The 27,629-nt window shown below is 50.1% G+C and overlaps 1 protein-coding gene across 3 annotated transcripts; it reads left to right on the forward strand.

Annotated features, from left to right (window-relative positions):
• PITRM1 (pitrilysin metallopeptidase 1) lies at positions 1-27,282 on the forward strand. Of its 3 annotated transcripts, XM_061126588.1 has the most exons (27): positions 1-93; positions 2,353-2,452; positions 5,998-6,104; positions 6,424-6,575; positions 7,005-7,119; positions 7,198-7,294; positions 7,904-8,064; positions 9,927-10,053; positions 10,304-10,392; positions 11,007-11,135; positions 11,708-11,821; positions 11,979-12,075; positions 12,862-12,996; positions 14,253-14,391; positions 20,298-20,414; positions 21,447-21,579; positions 22,325-22,445; positions 22,547-22,623; positions 22,835-23,000; positions 23,245-23,345; positions 23,885-24,005; positions 24,201-24,257; positions 24,708-24,820; positions 25,403-25,528; positions 26,237-26,382; positions 26,594-26,696; positions 26,776-27,282. In XM_061126588.1, the coding sequence occupies exons 1-27, from the start codon at positions 41-43 to the stop codon at positions 26,873-26,875; spliced, it is 3,096 nt and encodes a 1,031-aa protein (XP_060982571.1). In that variant the 5' UTR covers positions 1-40; the 3' UTR covers positions 26,876-27,282. The 3 variants fall into 3 exon arrangements, 2 of the variants coding, with proteins under 2 accessions (XP_060982571.1, XP_060982572.1); XM_061126589.1 differs by lacking the exon at positions 2,353-2,452 and having other exon boundaries at positions 14-93; XR_009690068.1 differs by lacking the exons at positions 26,594-26,696; positions 26,776-27,282 and having other exon boundaries at positions 25,403-25,657; positions 26,237-26,363.
• The last annotated feature ends 347 nt before the right edge of the window (positions 27,283-27,629 follow it).

Consider the following 27,629-nt stretch of genomic DNA (forward strand, 5'->3'; position numbering starts at 1 on the left):
GTTGCACGGGGTCACGCCGGCAGCGAGCTAGTCTGGCGGCATGTGGCGCGGCGGCTGGAGGGCGCAGAGCGCGCTCCGGAGGCTGAGCAGCGGGTGAGGGGGCGGGCCTGGGGGCCGGGAGCGAGGGGAAGGTGACGCGGGGAGGAGGCGGGGCGGCGGGGCTACCCCACCAGGGACCCCTCGCGTGGGGCTCCGACTCTCAGAGCCCGGCCCCCAGCCGGGGTGCCCTCGCAGGCCGCGGTGCGAGGAAGGCAGAGCGGGCCCCGTGGTGACCTTCTTCCCGGAGGGAGGGAGCCCCTGTCCGGTTACCGAGGCTGGGGAGCTGCGGCCAGCGAAGGCGGGGTGAAACCAGCCAGGACCCAGCGCGAACCGGTCGTCGGGCCTCCGAGGCGGAGACCCTCTGAAGTGGGCTGACACGAGCGACACGAGGGGGCGGCGGGCAGGGCTCTCGCTGGGCGTTTGCTCCTTTCCCCGCGGTTGTGGGCGGGGTCTTGAGCGCCTTTGCGGCCTTGAGAGTGGGGCCTCCGGGGTAGAGGGCTGTTCGCTCTGGCGTGTCCGACTCTTCGCGGCCCCTGAACCGCAGCCTGCCGGGCTCCTCTGCCCACGGGATTCTCCAGGCCCAACTGGGGTGGGTTGCCATGCCCTCCTCCAGGGGATCTTCCTCTCCCAGGGATCGAACCCGGGTCTTCTGCATTGGCAGGTGGATTCTTCCCTGTCTGAGGGAATTAAAAAGAATTAAAAACTTCGTGTTTAATGAGTGGATTTATGGGAAAAGAATGCATTTAGTTTCAAACCGAATCAGCATCATTCCTTTTGATTTTGTAAAATGTAACTTTTTACTTTCTTTTTTTCCTTTTTTTTTTTCCATTTATTTTTATTAGTTGGAGGCTAATTACTTTACAATATTGTAGTGGTTTTTGCCATACATTGACATGAATCAGCCATGGATTTACATGTATTCCCCGTCCCGATCCCCCTCCCACCTCCCTCTCCACCAGATCTCTCTGGGTCTTCCCAGTGCACCAGCCCCAAGCACTTGTCTCATGCATCCAACCTGGGCTGGTGATCTGTTTCACCCTTGATAATATACATGTTTTGATGCTGTTCTCTCGAAACATCCCACCCTCGCCTTCTCCCACAGAGTCCAAAAGTCTGTTCTGTACATCTGTAACTTTTTACTTTCTAAAGAAACATAAATTGTTTAGTTTCATGCTGATTCAGAGAATTATTTTATGATGGAGTTTAGCTGCTGTTTGCCCAGGGTAGGAAACAGGGGTGTCTGTCTTTGGGCTGTCTTTAGTGGGTATTTGGGTTAAACTCTTCTATCCCATAATTCTAGAATTGGCTAAATCCAGGACAGAAATGTTGGTTGTTTATAGAATAGACCCATACTATTGCATGATGTTGAATGAGTCAGTGTTTTCAGCGGATACTTTCTATAAAGAATATTTTTGTGAGATTTAATGTTAATGTAGAAAATACTATAAATTGTGTCCCTGTTACCCAGGTTAAGCTTACCCTTTACCCATCTTAACTCTCCCTCTCTCTTAAATGAAATTGCTCTTCTGGTTTACAGAAGTAACTTTGCTTTCCTCTGTATTTTTACCATCCCTGTATAGTCTTGCAGTACGGTGTTACCTGGTTGGATGGCATCTTTTTTGCTTCAGCATCATGTGCCCACATCTTTGATACATGTAGTTGTCATCCATTCATTCTTAAGGCTAAGTTTATCAACTGAATAGTTCAATTTATCTGTTCTCTGTTACTGGACATTTGGGCTGCTGGCTTTGGGGCCCTTGGGAATGGTGTACACGTTGTTGTGTGTTTGTGCAGCAGGGAGTGAGTACAGGTCACAGGGCACATACGTTGAGGAGAATGAACTGCTCATCTAATAAGGACAGGGCTGTTCTGAAGTCTTCCTTCAGTGTGCACACCCAGTGGCCATGTGAGCCCCTGACAACACTAGATTGTTAATTCTCACTAATTTGGCAGGTGTGGGATGAAACTTTATTGTAGTCTGAGCTCGTTGGGATACCGTGATCTTGACACGAGAATTGTATTTTTTCCCCAGAATCAAGGGAAATTGGTGACATGATTGTATTACAGTTACTTATGGACATGTAGAAATAAAAGGTTTTCATCATTAAGTGTTTGATATTACAAGGCTTAGGTGAGTTGAGATACAATTGAAAGGACTTAAATGGAAACTGATTTTCTGAAATGTGTTTAGAAGATGCAGGTTTTCATTTTTCTTAGAATTCTTTGTCACATGGCAGTGTTTTTGTTATGTTGCTGAATTATGTTAGCCAGTCTTCCAGCAGATCATCTGACTCCTTTCCTTTAATGTAACAGTGCCCACCTCGGAGCCTGGAGGTGGGGGAGCACCAAGGCCTGTGAGCGAGCACTGCAGTACCGTGTTGGAGAGAGGATCCACGGCTTCACCGTTAGCCAGGTGGGCCTGGGGGGGTGCCTCCTGTGTCAGCTCAGAGCAGAGATGTGGTGGGTGGGCTTGTTCATCTGTGTCCCCAACCCCCCCCCCCCCCCGCCCCCCCCCCCCCCGCCCCCAGCTTCCTTCAGTTTCACAGCAGATGCTCAAAGGAGCAGAGTTTGCAAGTGAAAGGGTTTCCTGACTCTCAGATGAAAGCAGACCCCTTAACCCCTTCCCAGAGTGCCTGAGGCCTCACTTCTTTGCAGAGCTTAGGGAGCAAATAAACACAGTTTTGTTTCTGCATTGCTGATGACCTGTGTTAAGACTGAAGGCCCCACATCTACTCAGGTCAAGTTCCTACCATCAACCAAGTTTGCTCCAAAGTTGGGCAAAATCTTTCTGGTTTTGAGCTATTTGGGTTTCAGGATTATACAAAAGAGATTGTGTGGGCCTATAGGTACTTAGTTTATGTTAAAATATCTTGTTTTGTTTGGCTTAAACTTTTTTTTTCTTTAATGCTGTAATTGACAACGATGTACATGATACAGTTGACTGGATGTTGGTTTCACACTGTACTTTACACTAATAAAAACAGGCAGGCAGCTCACAGTCGGAAGGACTCGGGTGTGCAACAGGAAGATGCAGGAGGTTCTGCTGGGCACAAGCAGGGTGGGGATGGATTTGTGGAGAAGTAAAGGAGAGCCACTATCTGTCTCCAGGAACAGGGACAGGGCGTATTCAGGGCAGGGTCTCTGAACCACTTAAAGGGATTCATGGTTGTGGGGCCCCTAAAGAAGTCTCAAGAGACTTGGGATTTCTGTATAGTTCTGGTTAATAATACCTTCTTCAGAGGCATGATTCTTTTCCTGTATGTTTCAAGTTTTGTGGAAACTTAGTTTATAATAAACCATGGTCCTTTTTGAGAAACAATTACTGTGAGAGCCGTTTGTGAGGTAAACTGGTTTTATTTTATTTTATTTTTACTTTTAATTAACTTATTTTTGGCTGCACTGGATTTTTGCTGCTGTGTATGGGCTTTCTCCTGCCAATGCAGGTTGGACTTGAGAGACGCCGGTTCGATCCCTAGGTTGGTAAGATCCCCTGGAGGAGGGCACAGCAACCCACTCCAGTATTCTCCCTATCCCATGGATAGGGAGCCCGGCAGGCTGCAGTTCATGGAGTTGCAAAGAGTCGGACACGGCTGAAGCAACTTAGCACACATGCACGGGCATTCTCTAGTTGTGGCGAGCATGGGCTACTCTAGTTGAAATGTGCAGGCTTCTTATTTTGGTGGCTTCTCTTTGCAGAGGACGGGCTGAGGGTACGAGGGCTTCAGTTGTTGCAGCACTCAGACTCAGTGGTTGTGGCTTCCAGGCTTTAGAGCACAGGCTTCAGTAGTTGTGTCACATGCCCTTAGTTGCCATGTGGAATCTGAACCAGGGATCGAACCCATGTCCCCTTTCTTGGCAGGCAGGTTCTAAACCACAGGACCACTAGGGAAGCCCAGAGGTAGACTGGTTTTAAATATTAGGTTGGTGCAAACATAATTGCAGTTTTGGACCATGAACTTTAAATCATTATAACTAGGCTCAAATACATCTTTATATATTAAAATAGGAACCATTACAATAAGCACATTTTTGCCAACAAGACATAAGTTTGTTTATTCCTGTCACATAAAAATCCATGCTTCAGGATTCAGTGAGCTCTTGGGAAGCATTTTCTGCATCCTGTTGGTTGTGGAAGCATTTTCCTTGCGAAAGATTTGTCGAGATGCTTGAAGAAGTGGTTATCAGTTGGCGAGAGGTCGGGTGAGTATGACATAAGAGGCAGAACTTTGTAGCCCAGTGCGTTCAACTTTTGAAACACTGGTTGTGCACCTTGCAGTCAGGCATTGTGACAGAGAACAATTGGGCTTTCTGTTGACCACTGCCTGCTGCAGGCGTTTCAGTTTTCAGTGCATCTCATTGATTTGCTGAGCTTGCTTCTCAGATGTCATGATTTTGCTGGGATTCAGAAAGCTGTAGTGGGTCAGACGCACAGCAGACCACCAAGCAATGACCATGACCTTTTTTGGTGCAAGTTTGGCTTTGGGAAGTGCTTTGGAGTTTCTTCTCCATCCAACCACTGAGCTGGTTGTCATAAAATCCACTTTTCGTCACATGTCGCAATCTGATTGAGAAATGATTCATCATGTGGACTAAGAGAAGAGGACACTTCAAAACAAGGATTTTTTTTTGATTTGCAGTCAGCTCATGAGGCACCCACTTATCAAGGTTTTTCACTTTTCTGATTTGCTTCAAGTGCTTAATGACTATAGAATGGTCAACGTTGAGTTCTTTGGCAACTTCTTGTGTAGTTGTAGAAGGATCAGCTTTGATGATTGCTCTCAGTTGGTCATTGTCAACTTCCAGTGACTGGCCACTATGCTCCTCATCTTCAAGGCTCTCATCTCCTTTGCAAAACTTCTTCAGCCTCCACTGCGCTGTGTACATTCACTGGCGGTTCCTGAGCCAGATGCATTGTTGATGTTGTGAGTTGTCTTGTCTGATTTATGCCCATTTTGAACTAGAATAAGAAAATCGCTCAGATTTGCTTTTTGTCTAACATCATTTTCATAGTCTAAATATAAAAGTAATAAGTCATTAGCAAAAAACATGAAGCAGGAAATGCACATTAAAATGATGTATAACCGCATTTAAGACTGTGTTCTAATAACAAGTGGTGAAGTTTGACATTGCAAAACCGCAATTATTTTTGCACCAACCTAATACACTGATCCCATCTGACAGAAGTACAGTTGTGAACTATGAGGTGTAAACAGTTTCATTGCTGTAACTTATGTGGGCATCAGTAGGCCACTTGAAGCACATAGTTTTTGTAGCAGGGCCCCCAGAGCAGGCTGAGGACAGCAGAACTTTCACCTCTGCCCTGCTAGGAAGTTGCATCAGTAAAGACAGGTCCCTGTCACACCCAGTGGTGGTCATGGTGACAAGGTGCTGAGGTTACAGGCAGGGCCTTGACGCAGTTGCTTCAGTACCAAGGACAGTGGAAGTTACTCAGTGCTCACAGACAAGACCTCCCCCAGGGGGTGAGGAAGAGTTTGCTGTTTTTAAATAATAGAGTAGTTCTTTTAATTTATTTGACTGTCCTGAGTCTGCTTTGCATGGGCTTTCTCTATTTGTGTTGAGCAGGGCTCCTCTTCATTGTGGTGCGTTCTAGGCGAGTCCACTCTCTTCAAGGGCAGCCCGGTGCAACACAAGGGGTCTGACTCCAGGCTCTGTGATCTTGGCAAATTGTCCCGTTAGCCCCAGGCTCAGTTTTCATCTGTAAGTGGGGTTGGATGCCTCCCCCCGGGGTCGCCTGTGGCACACTCGGGAGATGCTAGCAGATAGTGGGCACTCAGGAGAGATGGTGGTGCTGTCCTCAGCCCCAGGTCTTGCCTTCCTGGTCTGTGGACTCTGGACTTGGAGGTTCCCGCCAGGTCCTCCAGGTCCCACAGACGCAGCGTCCCCGGGCTGCATGCCTTTCCAGCCGAGTCGAGCTCCCCCATTTCCTCATTGTTTCAGGTGACACCTGTCCCCGAGCTGTCTCTGACAGCCGTGAAGCTCAGCCATGACGGCACGGGAGCACAGTACTTGCACCTGGCCCGCGAGGATGGAAACAACTTGTTCAGGTGTGTGTGCATCCTGGGCTCACGGTCTGGGTGCTCTGCAAGGGCGTCTGCCGCACCTGCAGCGGTTCAGCAGGAAAAAAACAATGTACACATCTGTCTAAAAAAACAATGTCTAAACATTGTCTAAAAAAACAATGTCTAAACATTGTCTAAAAAAACAATGTACACATCTGGATGCTCTGCAAGGGCGTCTACCACACCTGCAGCGGTTCAGCAGGAATGGAGAAGAGGGGTATCTCCCCCTTGGCTCCTGTGGGTCAGGTGGGGACGTGGCTGGCCTGTACCCCGAGGGGCTCTGACCGTGCGGCTATGTCTCCAGTGTGCAGTTCCGCACCACCCCCACCAACAGCAGCGGTGCCCCCCACATCCTGGAGCACACGGTCCTGTGCGGCTCTCAGAGGTACCCCTGCCGAGACCCCTTCTTCAAGATGCTGAACCGGTCACTGTCCACATTCATGAACGCCTTCACGGGTGAGACGTGGGCCCGGCCAGAGCTGCCTGGTCTCAGTTGTGGGGGTGGCAGTCCTGAGGCTGGGGTCGAGTTTCCAATCTCTGTTTGGAGGCCATTGATGGGTAATCCCTTAGGAAAACCACACTGGGGTTGATTATAAAACCTGGGATTTTAGGGAAAATGCATCTGAATTTTTTCTGGAAAAGGTGGCGGCTGTTTTCTTTGGAGAATAATGCCGTAAAGGTCGGTTAGCAGGGCTGGTGTCTGGGTTGTGGCTGCAGGAAGCAGGGGGTATGGGCTGGTGGGTAATCCCACCCCCCACCCTGCAGCGGGTGCTACTGTCTCTGTGCCTCTGACAGCGTGGACCTGCTGTGAGGCTGAAACAGACAGTGCTGGCGTAAACCTGGGGAAACCGCTGTGTTTAAAACCCTCCTCTTCTTTGTGTCTAGCTAGCGATTACACCCTGTACCCATTTTCCACACAAAACCCCAAGGACTTCCAGAACCTCCTATCTGTGTATTTGGACGCAGCCTTTTTTCCATGCTTGCGGGAACTGGACTTCTGGTATGTAGAGATTGGTTCATTGATCTTTAGTTCAGCGGTAGAGTCACTGTCACCATTTAATCGTCTGTCACTCTTCAGGCAGGAAGGATGGCGACTAGAACATGAGGACCCAAATGACCCCCAGACGCCCTTGGTCTTTAAAGGCGTCGTCTTCAATGAAATGAAGGGAGCATTTGTGAGTGTTTCCCTCTCTCGTGCTGTGTTAAATTATCCTACTGTATAAAATGTTGGAGTAGAAACAGTCTTTGCAGATGGCTGGCATCTTGTTATGTCACTTAATATCCTCACTGTGAGAACCTGCATTAGCGTGGACAGTGCAGTGAGCTGGCACCGCTGGGCGATGAGCTGGACGGCAGTTCTCAGCGGGGGTGTGGGGACCATGGTGACCTCTGGTCTTTGGGGCTTGGCCAGATGAAAATCGTGTTGCTGACAATCCTGGGACCTTGGTTTTCCGCTCTTTCCTGCCCCGGTGTAGGGTGGGTACGCAGATACGATGTCTCTCAAGTTATGGTAAAGACGACCACACGCAGTGAATGTTGTAGGAAGGCAGGTCACAGGGAGTTTTTGTTTCCCGACACTGTACTCTGGAGTTCAAGTGTGCTGTAGCACCATGTCTAAAAAAACAATGTACACATCTTAATTAGCATTTCGTGGCTGAAAGGAGCATCTGGGTGGGTACTTGGGGGTGTCAGCAGGGGGACTCCCAGGATGCGGCTACTTTGTTGAATCGTGTGAACAGTGTGTGTGTGCTGGTTTTCACATACATGTGTATTTTTACTTGAAGACAGATAACGAGAGGATATTCTCACAGCACCTTCAGAACCGCCTGCTTCCTGACCACACATACTCGGTGGTCTCCGGAGGGGACCCCCTGTGCATCCCTGACCTCACGTGGGAGCAGCTCAGACAGTTCCATGCGATGCACTACCACCCCAGCAACGCCAGGTGATGCTGCCTAGGAAGCCTGATGCTGGGTTGCTTTCCCCCAGTGTCCTGCTTCTCTTGAGTTGGGCTTGGGAGGTTTCCTTCATGACCACGGGCAGTGGACGGGAGCCTGCTGAGTGTGGACGCGCCCTCAGACCCACAGGGCGAGGCCCCTGCCTGCCGCCTCTGCAGCTCAGCCTTAGGCTGATGGTATAACAGGAGGCCATGGTTTAGGGCTGATGCAGTCCTGGAGAGGTGCCCCCAGAGAGATAGCTGTGCCATTCAATCTCTGGTCAATTGCCGTTTCAGGTATGATTGATAATAAAACGCTGACAGTTTGCAAGGACTTTCCTGGTGGCTCAGTGGTAAAGAATCCGCCTGCAGTGCGGGAGATGTGGGTTTGTTCCCTGGGTCAGGAAGACCCCCTGAATAAGGAAATGGCAACCCACTCCAGTATGCTTTCTTGGGAAATCCCATGGATAGAGGAGCCTACAGTGGATAGGCGGGCTACAGTCCATGGGGTTGCAAAGAGTCAGACATGACTTAGTGACTGAACAACAGTAGTTTACAAATACTTTAAGCAGTCATGTAAAGTTATTTGGAAAACTATTTTAAGTGTAAAATTTTAAAAAATTAATTATGAAAACTCCTAATCATTCAGGAGAGTGTAGGGAGTAGATCAGTGAACCCTATGTGCTCAGCCTGTAACTTCGTCCTCTGGGTGTGTACATAGACATGTGTAGACACACACAGACACGTAGACATGTGTATAAACAGGCAACTAGACATGTATAGATACACACAGACATGCATACGTGTATAGACATACACGGATACACATAGATGTTTACAAGGATGTTCTCTTACATGAGATAACACCGTTTTCACATTTAACAGAATAAATGATTGAATAAAACCACCTATGCCTTAACCAAGATTGATTTCCAGTTGTCCCTGAGATGTTTGATCAGTCGAGGCCCACAGGCAGCCTTTCCTTGCTGTGTCCCTTAAGCACCCTTTCTGGTGGGACGGTGCCCCCTCATGGACCATAATGACCTCATGGAAATATTTTCATATATGTGTATATATCTAAGACCATGTGATCACCAGATGAAATTGAAAAATGTTTTAGTGCTCAAATTGTCCTCACGGTGGCCTCAGGAAGTTCTTTGACAGTCATCCTTGACATCTTCAGTGACTTCTGATTTCTGCCTTGACCCCAAAGGCAGGCCTCCTCCTGCTCCAGACCCGTGTTTCCTCCAGGGGTCCTGGGGCTGAACCAGCTGGGTGTGCTGGGACCAGTGTGCACAGCTAGGTGCTCCTCACTGCTGGCTTCACACTTTCTCAGGTCTGAGAGGGAGGCTGATGGGATCTCTAGGATACTAGCTCCCAGGCCCTTAATCGTAGCTCAGACTGTGTTCTGCTAAAAAGATGAGTTATGCACTATGCTCTTCACCCCAGTGAGTAACGTGTTGTCCTAAAAACATGGGTGATCTAAGATTTGTGACCCAGATTTGACGTTTGTGACATTTTAAATTTTGTTGTTAGTCTTAGATGGATTATTCTGGTGCTGTAGCTTAGATTTTAAGTATTTTAAGGTGTAGTTTATTTGGTTTTTGTAACACATTTATAGTAGATTCAAAATTAAGAGCAGTTTTTGCCCGATCTTATTTAATTAATCCTTTTTATACAATCTGTGCTTTGTTTGAACCACATCTTGAGAAAAGAGCAGAAGTCTCTCTATTCAGTGTTGTGGTTAAACAAGCGTTCCTGTGTGAAGTTGACATCAGCGTGCGGACTGGCGTGTTCTGGCTGTTAGATCCTGCACACCCTCTGGTTCAGTCAAAGCCTGATGTAGACTAAGGTGCTCTCTCAAATTGCAGGTTCTTCACTTACGGTAACTTTCCACTGGAGCAGCATCTGAAGCAAATTCACGAAGAGGCCCTGAGTAAATTTCAGAGAATTGAGCCACGGACGTCAGTGCCAGCCCAGAAGCCCTGGGATGAGCCGGTGAGAGCTGGATCCGAGTCACGGATCAGCAGGCCTGTGAGCATGTGACATGCAGGTCGGGTGCGTGTTCCTAGGGTTTCCAGCGCCGCGGGCCTGCCGTGGGCCTGCCGTGGGTGTGAGGGTTCTCCGGCCGGAAGAGTAGTGATCTGTCCGGAAGCACAGTTGCCCTGATGAGAAGCACAGGGGATGTCCTGTACATCGGGTGCCCTTGCCCATCTGCATCCGTTGACGCACGCCTGTGCCCTTGCAGAGGGAGTTCCAGATCACATGCGCCCCGGACTCGCTGGCTGAGGGCCCCTCAGGGCAGACGACCATCAGCGTCAGCTTCCTCCTGCCTGAGTGAGTGTGTGAGGATCACGCCACCCACCCTGTGGGGACGCGCCCCTGGGAGCACGTGGGTGGTGGCATTTGGGCCTCCAGTGGTATTATTAGATGTGGGGTGTCTTTAACAGCATCAGGACGGTTTGGGTTTAGTATTGGGGTCACAGTGCCTCTGCATGTGAGAAGAGCCCTGTGAACTCTGACCTTGAGAAGCTTTGTTCACACAAGACTGACCCCAGCAGCCTGGCCTGAGGGGTGTGGGCAGGGAGGGCTCCTGCCACGCTGTCACGGTCTGCTGATGGTGTGAGACCCCTGAGGTCCCACAGTGTAAGAGCTTTGCAAGTCAAGAAATGCTCTTTTGCCCACATAACTATTAAAATAGAGGTTGAAATGTAAGAATTTCTATAGAATTTCAGCTGTTTTGGAAAATAAAAGTGTTTATTGTGGTTTTAGTAGTTTTTTTTTCCCAGTTATTATAGTTTTATTTTTTTTCCCAGTTATTTTTATTAGTTAGAGGCTAATTACTTTACAATATTGTAGTGGTTTTTGCCATAGATTGACATTTTAGTAGTTTTGAAAACATTTCCACAGGCCAACCATTTCCCTCTCTTCCACCCTCTTTATAAATCAAGCATCACCGACACGTTTGAAGCCTTCACGCTGAGTCTTCTGTCTTCACTCCTGATCAGTGGCCCCAACGCCCCCTTCTACAAAGCCCTCATTGAATCCGGACTTGGCACTGACTTCTCCCCTGATGTTGGGTGCGTGTCACTGTCAGATCAGATCATTACTGAGCAGTGAGGGGCCTTCTGACACCTAATAGTGTCTGGACACATTTTGGGCTGGTCCCTGCAGGGCAGGGGTTACTGGCCGCTCGTGGAGTGGGGGAGGAGGGGTCACTGGTATAGGCAGCTCCACACCCCGTGGTTAGGGGAGGGCCCTCTTCCTGCCCCAGCTATGCTTCCAGCACAAGCTCTGGATGTCCCCTGCAATTGGCAATTGGCAAAAAAAACCCCAACAAGGTAACTCTTCCAAGAGTGGCATGCTGCTGCCTGCTTGAAAAGTCAGGCCCTTAGAAGTCCTTACCATAGCATATGGTAACACTCTCTAGATTTGTTCTGCTCTGGAATTTTAATTGTGGTGGTTTTTGGAAAAACTAAAAGGACATGAGTGTGAGTGTGAGCCATCGTATCTGAGCAGCAGGTACCTGAGGAGCTACCCTCCTGGGTTCTCCTGGCCGAGTCCTGTAGAGGCTCTGATCTCAGTGAAGCGTCTCCTCAACCAGCGATGGAGGGGCGTGCAGATTCTGATGTGTCACTTGCTTTCGTACCAGGTACAATGGCTGCACGCGGGAGGCCTACTTCAGCGTGGGCCTGCAGGGCATCGCAGAGAAGGACGTCCAGACGGTCCGGGACATCGTGGACCGGACGCTAGATGACGTCATCGAGTATGTGCAGCATCTGCAGGGCTGGGCTGGGTCCTCACTCCCAAACACAGGCTCACATCACACGCACTCCTCCATGGCAGCTGTTTGGATGTCACCTTTGTGGCCTTGTTCAGACATAGGGATTTTTCAGCGTCTTGAGTTCTTGATGTTTCTGTAGGAAAGGATTTGAAGAGGATCGCATTGAAGCGTTACTTCATAAAATTGAAATACAGATGAAACACCAGTCTGTCAGCTTTGGACTCACCCTGACGTCTGTGCGTATTTTTAAACTCCTCAGTCTCTCTTTTTTGTTAGTTCGTGGTTTTTTTAAATTTATTTATTTTTGGCTGTGCTGGGTCTTCATTGCTGTGCGGGCTTTTCTCTAGTTGTGGTGTGCAGGCTTCTCATTGTGGTCGCTTCTCTTGTGGCAGAGCACGGGCTCTAGGCACTTGGGCTTCAGTAGCTACAGCATGTGGCTCAGTAATTGTGAGGCTCAGACTTAGTTGCTTCACGGCATGTGGGATCCTCCCTGATCGTGGATCAAACCTGTGTCTCCTGCATTGGCAGGCAGATTCTTAGCCTCTGAGTCACTAGGGAAGCCCAGTTAGTGGTTCTTGAAAATCCAGATTGTTATTCACAGCAACTTTCATTAGAACCGGGGAAGTTACGGTGTTTGGATCTGATACAAAATTACTGTTAATTTAGTTTTGTAATACATTGTTCGTGTTTTTATTTGCTTCTTTAGCTTTCTGATGTCTTATTTTTTAATAGATTTAGAGAGTGCTTTAAATGGATAGGGATTTATCATGACTTCATAATTATGTTTTCCATAAAGTAGTTTTTAAATCTGTGCTTTCTAATTTGTTAGGGGAAAAAAAATCATGAGTTTAGTTCTTTTAGCCAAAAAATGATTTAATTTTCTTCATGAGCAGTCATCTGTGGTATTTTTAAGTCTAGAAGCTGAGTCCTGATGAAAAGGCAGGCTTGGATGTTTGCTGGGCAGACACAGGGTTTGCAGGTTACTGTGGCTCGTTGTGACTCCCCTACCTGCCCCCCAATAGTACATTGCTTCCTGCTGGAACCACGACGGGGACCCCATAGAGCTCCTGAAGCTTGGAAGTCAGGTGGCTCAGTTCCGAAAGTGCCTGGAGGAAAATCCAAGGTTTTTGCAAGGAAAAGTAAAACAGTATTTTAAGGTAAGAAAGTTGAGAATTTATGTCTGTAATTCTGAAGTTGAATTTTATAATAATGAAGGGAACATTAGAAATATACTCTGCATTGTATAAGTTGATTTTTGACAATAGGGGATTTAATTTTTTAATTGTTGATTAAAAATGTAAATGGTCATATTAGCTTTAAAAGTTGTGTTTTCCAGATATTCATGCAGGTGGGTTTTTGTGTATGAATGTGTGGGGGGTTGTTTAATGGAGCATCTGCCTGTATTGCTTTGGTGAGGAGGGCGCTTCTTGGCTTGCGGGATATTGGCTCCCCGACCATGGACTGAACCTGGACCCCAGGGGGTCGCCCTGTATATTTGTTCTGTTTTGCTAATAGATTGTATAGAACATGAGAAGAGTGGCCCAAATGTGTGAATGTTCTGGTTATTTTTACCAAGGACTTTTCGGTGCTCATTTGTCTCCACAGACTTGTGGGCTTTTGTGCTTTGTGTGTGTTCCCTGGTGGACCGTCACTGATGGAGGGGAATGTCATCTCCCCCGCTGCCCTGGGCGGATGGGGGTAGGGAGGACTGTCCTGCGGTGATGAGGTCGTGATCCTGGGCACCCGCGCTGGGAGTGGGGCCCATGCTGTGGCCGTTCGTCCTGCGTCTCTGATCACAAGACATTTTGCACACGGTGCTTGATGTGCTGTGGTCCTCCCGCTCTGTGGTGTCGCACTTGAGCTTTCTGTGGGCGTGTGTGTCTAGTGGCTGCAGTAAGTCAAGGGGCCCAGTGTCAACTGAGTCATGTTAGATGTCCTCATGGTTTATAAAATACTGAGTGGAGAGTTTAGTTTTGGTTTGAGAAGTTAGTAGTACGATAAAGACTTGGTAAAAAATTATTTTATTCTGTTATCTTCAACTTAGACTAAAGCCAAAGGTTTATTATGGTATTAAAAGGTGCAGGTGGTTTCTTTGTACAACCAAGGTGTAAAGGCACCATTCAATGTCTATGCGTTTGTAGTTAAGACATGGGAACTACAGTGACTATGCTCCAGATGGTAAGAGCTTGGCTTGTAGACCACATGGTCCTCGCAGAGCAGGTGGCCTCAAGGATTGCTTGTGGCTCCTGGGCTCTGCGTGCACAGCCTCGTGGGGCAAGTTCTGTTGTCCTCACCGTGAGAAATGGGAAAACAGAACTATGGGGCTAAGTGCACCCTGCTGGAGGCTGGCTCAATGCTGGCTTCCATAAGACCTTGTTTTTAATTGACTTTTCTCTTGCTCTGGTTGTTGCAGAATAATCAGCACAAGCTGACTTTATCCATGAAACCAGACGACAGGTATTCCGAGAAGCAAGCACAGATGGAAACAGAAAAACTGCAGCAAAAGATCACTTCTCTTTCCCCGGAAGACAAGCAGCAGATCTATGAGAAAGGTCAGGTCTGGCAGCTGCCCCGCCCTCACCCAGCCCCACTGAGCTTCCAGCACTAAGGAGGCAGCTGGTTTCAGCCAGCAGGTCTCTGTTGGCTGCCTACAGAGTTCTGTGTTAACCCCAGCAAGACTGACCTTCTCCTCAGAAACTACACTCTGTGATTCAGCAGGAGAGGCCAGAGTTCTGGGAGAGAGGTGGCTTCACAGGGTTTATGCATTTATATACTTCACAGACGCCTTCTCCTTACAGAGGCTGCATAGGCCACTGGGTGCGTGCTGCGTGGCAGTCTGCAGCTGACTGCATACGGGTCTTGGGGACGGAGTGCGCTGTGGGCTCAGGGTAGCAGGTCTCGGGGGGATGCAAGCCTTGCATTCTTCACGGAGCCCCCGTGGGTGCCTGTGGTGCAGGCGCTGTGAACACAGAAATGGGTCTGTGGTTTCTTAAGTGGTAAACCTGTACCGCCTGTAAAGCCCAGCGGTCCTACTCCTGAGCGTTCACCCAAGAGAAGTGAAAGCGTCTGTCCACACGGGACTTGACATGCCCCACATGTGTCCACACAGAGAGGTAATTGAGATGTCCACATGGTGGGATTCTGCTCAGCCATATCGAGGCCAGAACACTGGAACACGCCAGGTCCGTGAGTCTCACAGGCCGTGAGCCCAGAGCAGGTGGGGCTGCCTTCTGGGGCGGTGACATCTGCCGTTGATGGTGGTGTGCTACTCACGTTGTGCGTTTGTCAGAGCCACTGGGTTCTGTACGGCAGTTGCAGGTTGTAGCATATGACGTTTACATATGTACACAGTACACAGGAATACATACACATCCGCCCTCCCCCCCACCCCTGAGAAGTTGGCTGAGATTACACGAAGAATTTATCAGGCATGTCGGCAGGTGGAGTTGACTCTAGCATGACTTGATCGTGCTGAGTTTGAGGTGATTTGATTTTGTAAAGACAGGGTTAATGTCGATGTGTAACCTGTTTAATCTCTGAATTCTTTACATATGCAGAGAGTTACCTTAAGCTCTTCCATAAATTTGTTCTTAATTAAAGTGTAAATGAAGCATAGTTGATTTACCATGTTGTATTAGTTTCTGGTGTACAGCAGAGTGGTTCTGTTTCTTTTTCAGATTCTTTTCCATTGTAGTTTATCACAGACTATTGAATGCAGTTCCCTGTGCTATTACAGTAGGTCCTTGTTGGTTGTGTACTTTAGTGTGTATATGTTCATTACAATCTGTTAACTTATCCCTCCCCACCTCCCTTTGCCCTTTGGTAACCATAAGCTTCGGAGAAGGCAATGGCACCCCACTCCACTACTCTTGCCTGGAAAATTCCATGGACGGAGGAGCCTGGTGGGTTGCGGTCCATGGGGTCGCTAAGAGTCGGACACGACTGAGTGACTTCACTTTCACTTTTCACTTTCATGCATTGGAGAAGGAAATGGCAACCCACTCCAGTGTTCTTGCCTGGAGAATCCCAGGGATGGGGGAGCCTGGCGGGCTGCCATCTATGGGGTCGCACAGAGTCGGACACGACTAAAGTGATTTAGCAGCAGCAGCAACCATAAGTTTATTATTTTTCAAAATAATTTTATTTATTTTTGACTGTGCTGGATCTTCATCGCTGCGAGGGCTTTTCTCCAGTTGCAGCAAGTGGGGGCTGCTCTCTAGTTGTGCTCAGACTTCTCATTGGTGGCATCTCTTGTTGCAGAGCATGGGCTCTGGGGTGCATGGACTTAGTCGTTGCGACACTCAGGCACTGGAGCACAGGCTCAGTTGCTCTGTGGCATGTGGGATCTTCCCTCATCAGGGATCAAACCCATGTATTCTGCATTGGCAGGTGGACTCTTTACCACTGAGCCACCAGGAAAGCCGCCTAATTTTTTTTTTAACTGAGGAGTAACTGACATAACATCATATTAGTTCCAGATGTATAACATAATGATTTGATGTATTTATATGTTGTGAGATGATTACCACAGTTCATCCAGTTAATCTCTATTGTTGTTGCTCAGTCGTCTCCAGCTCTTTGCGAGTCCATAAACTGCAGCACACCAGGCTTCCCTGTCCCTCACCACCTCCCTGAGTTTGCCCAAGTTCATGTTCATTGAATTGGTGATGCCATCCAACCATCTCCTCATCTTCTGCCTCCTCCTTCTGCCTTCAGTGTTTCCCAGCATCAGGGTCTTTTCCACTGAGTTGGCTCTTCACATCAAGAGGCCAAACTATTGGAGCTTCAGCTTCAACATCAGTCCTTCCAATGAATATTCAGGACTGATCTCCTTTAGGATTGATTGGTTGGATCTCCTTGCAGTCCAAGGGACTCTCAAGAATTGTCTTCAACACCACAGTTCAAAAGCATCAATTCTTCAGTGCTCAGCCTTCTTTATGGTTCAACTCTCACATCCATATGTGACTACTGGAAAAACCATAGATTTGACTATACGGACCTTTGTTGGCATAGTGATGTTTTTTGCTTTTTAATACACTGTCTAGGTTTATCATAGCTTTCTTTCCAAGAAGCAATCCTCGTCTAATTTCTTGGCTGCAGTCACCATCCACAGTGATTTTGGAGCCCAAGAAGAGGAAATCTGTCACTGTTTCCACCTTTTCCCCTTCTATTTGCCATGAAGTGATGGGACCAGATGCCATGATCTTGGATTTTTTTAATACTGAGTTTTAAGGCAGCTTTTTCACTCTACTCTTGCACCCTCAATCAAGAGGCCTTTAGCTCCTCTTCCCTTTCTGCCATTAGAGTGGTATCATCTGCATATCTGAGGTTGTTGATATTTCTTCGAGCAGTCTTGATTCCAGCTTGTGCCTTATCCAGTCTGACACTAGGCATGATGTATTCTGCATAGAAGTTAAATAAACAGGGTGATGATATACAGCCTTGTCATGCTTGTTTCTCAATTTTGAACCAGTCATTTGTTCCATATAAAGTTCTAACTGTTGCTTCTTGACCTGCATACAGGTTTCTTAGGAGACAGGTTAGGTGGTCTAGTATTCATATCTCTTTAAGAGTTTTCCAGTTTTTTATGATACACACAGTCAAAGGCTGTGCATGGGTAGATGGTGGGAGAAATGGATTAAAGGGGTCAAAGGTACCCCTCAATGAAACAGAAGTAGATGTTTTTCTGGAATTCCCTTGGTCTCTCTATGATCCAGTGAATGCTAGCAATTTGATCTGTGGTTCCTCTGCCTTTTCTAAACTAGCTTGAACGTCTGAAAGTTCTCGGTTCATGTGGTGCTGAAGCCTAGCTTGAAGGATTTTGAGCATAACTTTACTATCATGGGAAGTGAGTGCAATTGTCCAGTAGTTGGAACATTCTTCAGTACTATCCTTCTTGGACACTGGGTTGAAAATTGACCTTTTCAAGTCCTGTGGCCACTGCTGGGTTTTCCAAATTTGCTGGCATATTGAGTGCAGCACTTTTATAAGCATCATCTTTTAGGATTTGAAACAGCTCAACTGGAATTCCATCACCTCCAATAGCTTTGTTTGTAGTGATACTTCCTAAGGCCCACTTGACTTCGCATTCCAGGATGTCTGGCTCTGGGTGAGCGATCACACCATTGTGGTTATCCGGGTCATGAAGGTCTTCTTTTGTACAGTTCTTCTGTGTTTTGTTTCCACCTCTTCTTGATCTCTTCTGCTTCTACTAGTTCTTTACCGTTTCTGTCCTTTATTGTGGGCACAATGATAGACACACAGTAATCTCTATTATCATACTTAGAATTCTTGTGATGAGAACTTTTAAATTCCCTTAGCGATTTTCAAATCTAAATTCAGTATTATTAGCTTCAGTAACCATACCATACATGACGTGCCTGGAACTTATAGCTGCAGGCTTGTAGCTCTGACCCCTTTCATCCATTTCTCTCACCACCCACCCCTGACAGCCACAGTCTGTTCTCTGTTTATATGAGCTTGCTTTTTTGTGTTTTTATTGTAAACGATTCCACGTATCAGTGAGATCATAGATATTTGTCTGACTTACTTACTTCACTGAGTGTAATACTCTCAAGCTTCATCCACATTGTTGCAAATGGAAATTTTTCCTTCTGTCTTATGACTGAGTGTGGTATTCTGAGGTGTGTGGTGTGGAGTGGTGTGGTGGTGTGTGTGTGTGTGTGTGCATTTTGACCCATTCATCATCGGTGGGCATTTAGGTTGTCGTTTCCACATCCTAACTATTGTAAATAGTGCTGTGCTGCCATGGACAGGGGGTGTGTGTCTCCTTTGCAGTTAGTGTTTTATTTTCTTCAGATAACCAGGAGCAGGGTTGCTGGGCCATATGGTAGTTCTGGTTTTACTACTTTGAGGAGCCCCCACACTGTTTCCCGTAGTGGCTGCACCAGGCCCCATTTCCGCACACAGTACACAAGGGTCCCTTTCCTCTACAGACTCACCAGCAGTTGCTGTAGCTCTTGTCTGCCCTTCTGACAGCTGTGAGGTGACGGCTCGTGCATTTTGATTTGCATGTCCCTGGTGAGTGGTTTTGGGCATCTTTTCCTGTTGGCCATCTTTGTCTTTGGAAAAATGCCTGTTCAGTCCTCAGCCCATTTTTAATTGGATGGTTTTTGCTACTGAGTTCTTTGGATATTTTGGATATCTTACCAGGTAACATTAGATTTGCAAATACTTTCCTGCTGTGTAGGCAGCCTCTTCATATTGACAGAGTGTCCTTTGCTCTCAGGTTTTTAGTTTGATGTGGTCCATCCATTTTCCAAGCTGTTTGTGGCACAGAAGGTAATTCCACACCCAAGCACAGAGACGTGTGTTCCCTGAGTTATCAGGAGCCTGGCCTGGCCGTGGGGGTGTCTTGTGTTAAGAAAACTTGTATGTTCCAGCCCATGCCTGCCTGTGGAGGGATGGTGGCCCTGGTTACAGGATCACGGCAAAGTGGTCTGGAGACATAGGATACAGCCTAGTGCATTTACCATTGCATCAGGCCAGTAAGTCTTGAGTGTGGACTCAGTGCAAAGAATCTGTGAATCGGGGTCTAGTCTGCAGATAAGTACCAGTGAGAAGTGGGAATGGGAGGTTAGTTTGTTGGAAAAGTCAGTCTTCCAGTTTGGGGCTTGCGTTATGTGTACCGTGTGCAGGGGCATGGCTGGGCCGCCGGGGCCTGTGATGGAGCAGGTGACGGCGGCCTCTGCCCTGTGCTCTCCAGGACAAAGGGCTCAAGGGGGCTTTCTCAGGATGCAAGGACATGTCTGAGGCACAGTGTTTGGGGTGCTCCACTTGATGGAGGAAATGGCCGGGTAGGGGCCTTGAAGGTGTGGAGGCTCCAAGAAGTACGTGGAGCTGGCTCCCTTTGCCTGCATGGGGCCAGGTGGGGACCCGGTACTGGAGACTCAGGGTGGGGGTGAGGTGACTCAGGCTGACAGGACTTCACCCTGTGACACCCCCTCCCCATGGGCTGCCTGGTCTGAGCAGGGACTCAAGGAGAGGGTGTCCGTCTGTCCCCTATCACCCCTCCATCACATCAGTGTAAGATCGGGCCCTGAAAGTGTGTTCACCTATTTCTTTATTTGTGAACTTTATGTGATCACACAGCATATTGCCAAGATGAGTGAAAATGAAATAAAATTAAACGAGTACAGAGTTAGTGCACTTCAACCCACAAGCTCAGTCTGTGGTATAAAATGGGGGTGGGAACTGCTTGCACAAACTCCCCTCCCCCAGCAAACCTATCCTCTGAAATCACTGAGGATGAGCTGGGGAGACGACTGCTGCTGGGTGCTTACTGTGCTGCTGTCTCTGGTTCTGGCAACCTCCGACCCCAGCGTTGCGGGGCTCCCTGCACCCAGGGGAGACTACAGAAACTCATGGACAGGAGAGGGACTGAGCAGGGCCTTCTAAGGGCCGGCTTGGATGCTCACTGCCACTCCCCCTCCCATAGGTTTGGAACTACAGGCTCAGCAGAGTCAACCTCCGGACGTGTCGTGTCTGCCAGCGCTCAGGGTGTCGGACATTGAGCCCTGCATCCCGGTCACGGAGCTGGAGGTGGTGCAGGCAGGTCAGTGGCGGGTCCTGGTATTCCTGAGAGGAGAGCCACTGGTAGACGTCCTCAGAGGACGTCTGAGTCCCCGTTTCTAGCCCTGGGTCTGGCAGTGCTGAGCACCCTGCTTCTGGGTTCTACCATGTATGTTCACATGGCTCTCAAGGGCACGGTGTCCTCCGGGCCCCTCCGCCCTCTCCACAGCCCAGTCGGGCAGGGGTCCGGAGGCCCACAGCGCTGGGTGTTGCCTTGTGGGATGCAGAGGGGTCGCTGCTGCTCCCTGTTGCTTGCTTCCCCTGGACGCAGGGCCCTCGCCCATGGTGCTGGTGCTGCTCCCTGTGGCCGTTACACGACAGCCCCTCCTGCCAGAGCAGGTCTGACCCCAGTGCTGGCCTTCATGGTGCCCATGTCTAGTCAGAGTTCTGGCTGTGCACTAGCACCCCTGACTCATGATGTGTCTGTTGTTATTCGTGTGTGAGTGTTGGCAAAGCCCCTCCTCTGGCCCAGGCTTCTGGGAAGCTGGGTCAGCGTCCCCCTCAGGTCTGGTTTATCAGTGAAGTTCATTGAGTCAGTGTCGTGATTCATCATCAGTAGTGCCCAGCTCCACTGCAGGTCAGGCACTGCGCTCAGGATGTGAAAATGAGAACACAGGGTAGTGCCCGAGGGGTCTGGGGGGCGAGTGGCATGTGGGGTGGGCGGGGTGAGGTTATGTGGGCGTGTGTTGTGGGAGGGGCCGCCAGCATCCCCCCATGCCCAGGATTTGAGTGCAAGCGGCGTTGCTGGACCGCAGGTGGTCAGACACCCCAAGAGTGTCCCTGCTCTGCTCTTGTTCCTCACAAAGCAACTTAAGACTTCCAGGTTTTGCCATAACGAAAGTATAGCAGGGAAAGTTGTCTGAATGATGTACAGCCAATGAATAGCATTTTTTTGCTAATAAAAAATTTAAAACTCCATCCTTGAAAAGCTTTAGCGTTTTAAAAATATTACATGATGGTTACATGGTTAAAACTTTGCTGGTGAGAATATGAAGAAGTACCCCTGTTCCCGCAGCCGGGGACACGCCGGTCCAGTATTGCGCACAGCCCACCAACGGCGTGGTCTACTTCAGAGCCTTCTGCAGCCTCAACGCCCTGCCAGTGGAGCTGCGGCCCTACGTTCCGCTCTTCTGCAGCGTCCTCACCAAGTAAGGGGCTGGATGGGGCAGACATGCACCTCTAGAGCTCGGCACGTCTTCCCTGGTTACTCGGGGGTGTTCACTGTGTGTCCTGTTTCAGGGAATCAGTGTCACCTGTCAGTGAGTAGTTTTATTTTTCAAATCTCGTAGTGTTGTTACAGAAAGGTGGGTGATGTATTTGTTGAGAATTCTCTTTCTGGACATCATACTTTCTTACTATAATGTAGTACATTAAAATACATTTATAAACCATGAACATAATACACAGCTATCTCAACTAAATTCTTTTTAAGATGATGAAGAGAATAATGCTTCTCATCAGAAGCTTTAAGCTTTAAACGTGACATGTAGGGCTGCGGTCACCCGCAGAACCTGTCCACTGCTCCCCGCCCTTCATTAGTACGGCCCGCTCCCGCCGCCTGCCTTCCATGGCAGAGGGTTCCCGGAGAGCCCAGTCGTCACCTTGACTTCAGTTAGTTATTCATTTACTTGGGACAGTTAGTTATTGCACTCAGGGCAGTGATGAGGGTGTTCCCTCCCAAGGTGTCATCCATGTTGAAGTGACTTCTTGAGAGTACAGAGAAGCTTTTTTCAGGTCCCCCACCCCCAAGACTGCCTGTACCTGAGGGGCTACAGAGCTTGGGGTTGGGGAGCCCAGCTGCTGGGCAGGCATTGCTGTGGGCGGGGGGCCCAGTCGGGGGACTCCGTGCCCAGAGGACCCTCTGCCCTGTGACTCCACGCTCTCCCTGCACAGGCTGGGCTGCGGCAGCCTTGACTACCGGGAGCTGGCCCAGCAGGTGGAGCTGAAGACAGGTGGCCTGGCTGCCGCCCCCCAGGTGCTCCCCGATGACTCACACCTCAACACCTACGAGCAGGTGACTATTTTCCTTGGGTCCAGGCTGGCGGGGGTTGGTTTTTCCCTGTGTCTTTTTTTCTTTTTCAGAAGGTCAGAATTCTTTCTTCCCTCCTGGTTTAGGGTGTGCTCTTCTCCTCTTTCTGCCTCGATAGAAACCTAGCAGACATGATGCATCTGTGGAGTGAGATACTGAACAAGTATGTGTTTGCAAAGACATGACCTCAGACATACCAGAGACCCAGGCCTGTGAGCACTTTGCCCTGTTGTGATTGGTTGCAGGCCTGGTCCTGTGGTCGCTGGTGGAGTCTCGACACTTTCCTCCCCTGAGAACTTGCCCTCGGCAGGTTTCCCACTGGGGAAGGGGGCATGGCTGGGTCCCAGGGCTCATCATGGCTTTCTCCGCTGCAGCCCCCGCCTTGAGGAGGAGGAGCACTTCCGTGTGCTGGTGAGGATGGCTGCGCAGGAGCTGTCCAATGGGGTCCCTGACTCGGGCCACCTCTATGCGTCCATCAGGGCAGGCAGGACGCTGGCACCTGCAGGAGACCTGCAGGAGACCTTCGGGGGGATGGACCAGGTGAGATTGCTCAGGCTGGCTGGCTCTCCAGGGCTCTTAACAGATTGGCCACCATGAACTGGCCAGGTTTTGGAGCTGGGGGGGCGGAAAATGTTCTCTCTCACCTTATTTTCTCAAGCCTACAGCTCCCTGCCCTCGAGCTGGGCAAGTGCGAATCCCACGCGTGCACAGAACCACACACACAGCCCTGTGTCCCTGTGTCAGGACGTCTGGTCAGGCTCTCTCTGTGGGCTCTCTGACTCAGGTGCTGCTGATGAAGAGAATTGCGGAGATGACTGACCTGCAGCCCGTCCTGGGGAAGCTCTTGCGTATCTGGAAACACTTGCTGAGCTGTGACAGCCTGAGGTAGGGCCGCGCCGGCCTCCAGGCTGCGCTTACCTCCTTGTTGCTGAGTGTGGTGTGGAGAGGCTTTTCAGAGGGAGCACTTGGGGGCGGCCACAGCGTGCATCCTAGAGCCCAGGTCTTCTCAGTGTTTGTCAGACGCTTTTTTATGATAGTGTCTGATTCAGTGGAGGTTGGAGGAACCACAGAGAAATGTTTTCTGAGAGGGTGGAGAACTACCACTATCCTCTGACTACTTAACAGTGCTACTTGAATGAAGGTTTATCCTTCTCTGGACAGTGTGTGTTCTGAGACCATGGCCTTGAAGGCACTATGGGTGGGTCTGTTCTCTGCACCTCCTGTCCTCAGGGACACAGAGCTCTGAGCCAGTGGAGAGCAGGGTCAGGCCTTTCCATACCCGGAAAGCATGTGGCGAAAGAAGACGGCTGTGATGTTTGGCTTTTGGTTTATTCGGCTTTTGTTTGTACATTTACATGTATATGTTTTTACAGTTTGGTAATCTTTTCACAGTAATGGTTCTGTGCACACGCTGTTTTAAACAGATGTTCTGTGAACGCGACTGCCCAGCAGATGTCACAGGCAGCGGGCGTGGTGGAGGCCTTCCTGAGGAGCCTCAGCTGGAGTGAGAAGCAGCAGAGGCCCGTGTGCCCGCACGTGGTGGAGGTGAGGCTGGGGGCCCACCCTGCGGTCCAAGACAAGGGGACTTCTGCTCCCCGAGTTTCATGATGGAAGAATACTCGGGCCGCAGAGCCTATCCTGCCTGGACCCTAAGCGTCCAGGCTGTTTCCGGAATGTACCTAACCTGCTCACGTGCGTTTCAGGGTTTACTCATTTCTCTGGGAAATGTTTCACTTCCAGAAACCTGCACCCAAGGCATCCAGCGGGAGCTGCCCAGTCATAAGGAGGCTGGTGACGGTGAGTCCCTTCCTCTCGCACCCTGCCCCCTTTGCCACCCCTTCCATGGCCAGCCTGTCTGAGACCACCAGGTGCTGTCTGTGTGGATGCCTCGTGTTCAGTCCACCTCTGTTCAAACATCACTGCTGTATCAGGATCACGTCACCTCCCACCCCACCCCCCACCCCCTCACCGATGACCCCAGGAAAGGCAAAGGCGCTTATCCCAGGAAAGTGACCAGACGGGGCCACATACTCAGGGCCCTGGAAGGGAGTGGGGTGAGGTGACCCAGGGGGTCTGGGTGGGCTGGGATGTGTTACCTCCACCCTGCAGAGGTTGTGTGGGGCAAGGTTGGCAGTGCTGTTGTGTGTGGATGGGGTTGCTGCTGCTGCCCAGGGCATCATGGTCAGGGCTCTGGGTCCTCAAGGGTCTTGGCCACACGGTACTGACACAGCCTGGCCTCTGCCCCAGGACCCCACCTTCGAGCCCTGCCAGATGAAGACGCACTTCCTGCTCCCGTTCCCTGTGAACTACGTTGCCGAGTGCATCAGGACCGCCCCATATGCAGCCCCAGACCACGCCAGGTGCGTGGGGCTGGGCCCTCAGGAGCAGGACTGTGTGTGGCTCTGTTGAGTAGCAACATGTGGGTTTAGAAACAGATAGGGACCACTTTCCCTGGATGTGGGGACTTAACTTCCGTACATCACAGAAATAGAAGTTCCTGAAAAAAGATTTGTGGATGGGTGGATTCCTTACCCCGCCTCCCCACCCCCTGTCCCTGCCAAGGAGCAGAGCCGTCTTTGGGCCCCCACCTCTCCCAGGAGCTCAGGCTAACCTTCCACACGCGCCCCCTGCCATAGAGAAGACCCAGGGCTGGGCGGCGCGCTGTCATTGCTCACGGTGGACGTCGTGGGGACGCAGGGGCCTGGCAGACTTTCCCTGTTGGAGCATGTTTTCTAAGGGAGGGTCACGCTCATGGTGGAGGCCACGCACCTAAGATGCCCGAGTACTGTGGCAGGGCAGGAGGGAGTAGGCCTGCCCCGTCCCTCCCGTCACCCAGGCCTCACCTTGCTCACATTTTTCTTGCCCTCATGGATCACGCTGTTATGTTCATTCCTGCCCTGCCAGTTGTGCTGTTGTTAATGTGCATCTTTTTATCTTTTCAGCCTCAAGATCCTGGCACGGTTGATGACTGCTAAATTCTTACACACGGAAATTCGAGAAAAAGGTGGAGCTTATGGCGGAGGCGCCCGGCTCAGCTATGGCGGGATGTTCACACTGTACTCGTACAGGTGAATCTGAGCGCGCTACGCACAGGGCCAGCTTCAGAAAGACGTTCCCCTGTTCTCACCACACCAGCAGTGGGGACAGACAATCCTGGGAACCCTGGGCCTGCAACAGCTCTGGGGTTGGAGACCAGGGTACGTGGGAGATGACCTGGACACTCTCGGGGCCGGGCTGGGTCCCCAGGGCCACAGACTCTCCTGCCTGCTCACGTCTCTGTCCTATGGCCCCGCTGCCCCAGGGCAGGACTGACACCTCCAAAGCAGGGGCTTCCCTCTGCTCCTCACGGGCTGGACGTGGTCGTAGTTGTGCAGGGGCTATGGGTCTCCAGAGGGTCAGAAACAAGGCGTTTTTCACAGATGCTCTGGGGACCACATGCCTGTGTGAGTGAGGACCTTGGAGGATTCTGTGTTCAGGGAGGATGCCCGAGATCGGCCTCCACAGAGGCCATTGTTACATCTGGGGTGTCTGACGTGTGTCTTCTGTTCCCTCTGGCCAGTCCCTGTCCTGGTGGCAGAGGTATAGTTAGCAGGGTGACAGGCTGGGTCTCCAGGGACAGCATTGGTGGCTTGTGCGGCCACTCGTCAGTGTCCAGCGCACTGGGCCGTCTGTACCATGTGAAACCAGCCTCTGATGACCCCAAAGTGTGGACCAATGCGTCATACTTGGTTGTCCCTTGTGGGTAAACATCAGTGTCTGATCCCTCGGGTCTCCAGGGATCCACGTTCCACGGAAACACTGCAGTCCTTTATGAAGGCCATCGACTGGGCCAAGGCCGGGAGGTTCACCCAGCAAGACATCGACGAGGCAAAGCTCTCGGTCTTCTCTGCCGTGGATGCCCCGGTGGCACCTTCAGATAAAGGTGCGTAGTGTAGCAGACACACCTGGAGCCACGGTGCTTGAGCTCATCCTCCCAAAATTGTGCTTCCCCCTTTGCCCAACGTTTCAGCTGAGTCAGGAGGAGTGGACATGCAGGGCAGTGCTGAGACCTGTGGTGGAAGCGGGGCGTGAAAGCTAGGAGGGGCTGCGTGTCCCAACAACCACCCCATCCCATCCCCTGTACTCACTCTCAGGCCTGGACCACTTCCTGTATGGCCTCTCGGACGAGATGAAGCAGATACACCGTGAGCAGCTCTTCGCCATCTGCCATGAAGACCTGGTCAACGTGAGCAACAGGTGAGTGGAAGCCGGGTGCTTAGTGTCCAGTCCCTGTGACCCCATGGCACCTGAGTGACCGCTCCCCCCCTGCCTCCAGGTACCTGGACACCGGGAGAAGCACACACGGCGTGGCTCTGCTCGGGCCAGACAACGCGAGCATCGCTAAGGACCCATCGTGGGTCATAAGACAGCGGTGACTAGACAACGTGAGCATCGCCAAGCAGCTGTCGTGGTCATCAGACAGCAGTGACCCTGCCTCCTGATGCTGAGTGCCTTGCTTTCCTCAGCTTTTAAGTTATTTTTTTAACAAAACTCTTGATCATGTGTATATATTATTTATATATCAAATATATATGATCGTATATACATGATATCATTTGATATCATTAAAATTTTGCCTAAGGTCTTGTCTGGCAAGTCAAATGAAAACTCTTCTGTCTTGAAGAAGGAAATCGTGATCACGAAGAAATTAACGGAAATCATCACTCACCAAATGCCAGAGACGGAGAGAGTGTATAGTCTGAAGCTTTCTTAAGCTTTAAGTGCTATTTTACCTTACTGTCCTAGTGCATGCCTTTTAAAATTAAAAGGTGACTCTGACCTACCTGTGCGTTAGCCATTATTTTAAATGACTGTTTTCTGAAGTAGTTTTTAGGGACTTTATGGAGAAACGCATGAGGTGTCTCGAGGCTGCCCTCCACTCACTGGCTGCGGGGCAACCGTGTCCAGTCAGGCTCTGCTCCAAAGGGCACTGACTCTCCCCCATCCCCCTCCTCCTCCAGGCGCACAGGGTGTGGGCAGGGGCCCCTTCTCTGCAGACTGTGGGGTGCATGCCCGCACTCCCCCTTGGCAGCATCACCTTCCGTGGTCCAGGGCCATCTGTGCGCTGGGCATCACCCACGTGTTGCAGGTCAGAGCACCGCCTATTTCCTCCAGTGACTTTGCCTTGCC

This window comes from Dama dama, chromosome 23 (genome assembly GCF_033118175.1).
Source record: "Dama dama isolate Ldn47 chromosome 23, ASM3311817v1, whole genome shotgun sequence".
Lineage (NCBI taxonomy): Eukaryota > Metazoa > Chordata > Mammalia > Artiodactyla > Cervidae > Dama > Dama dama.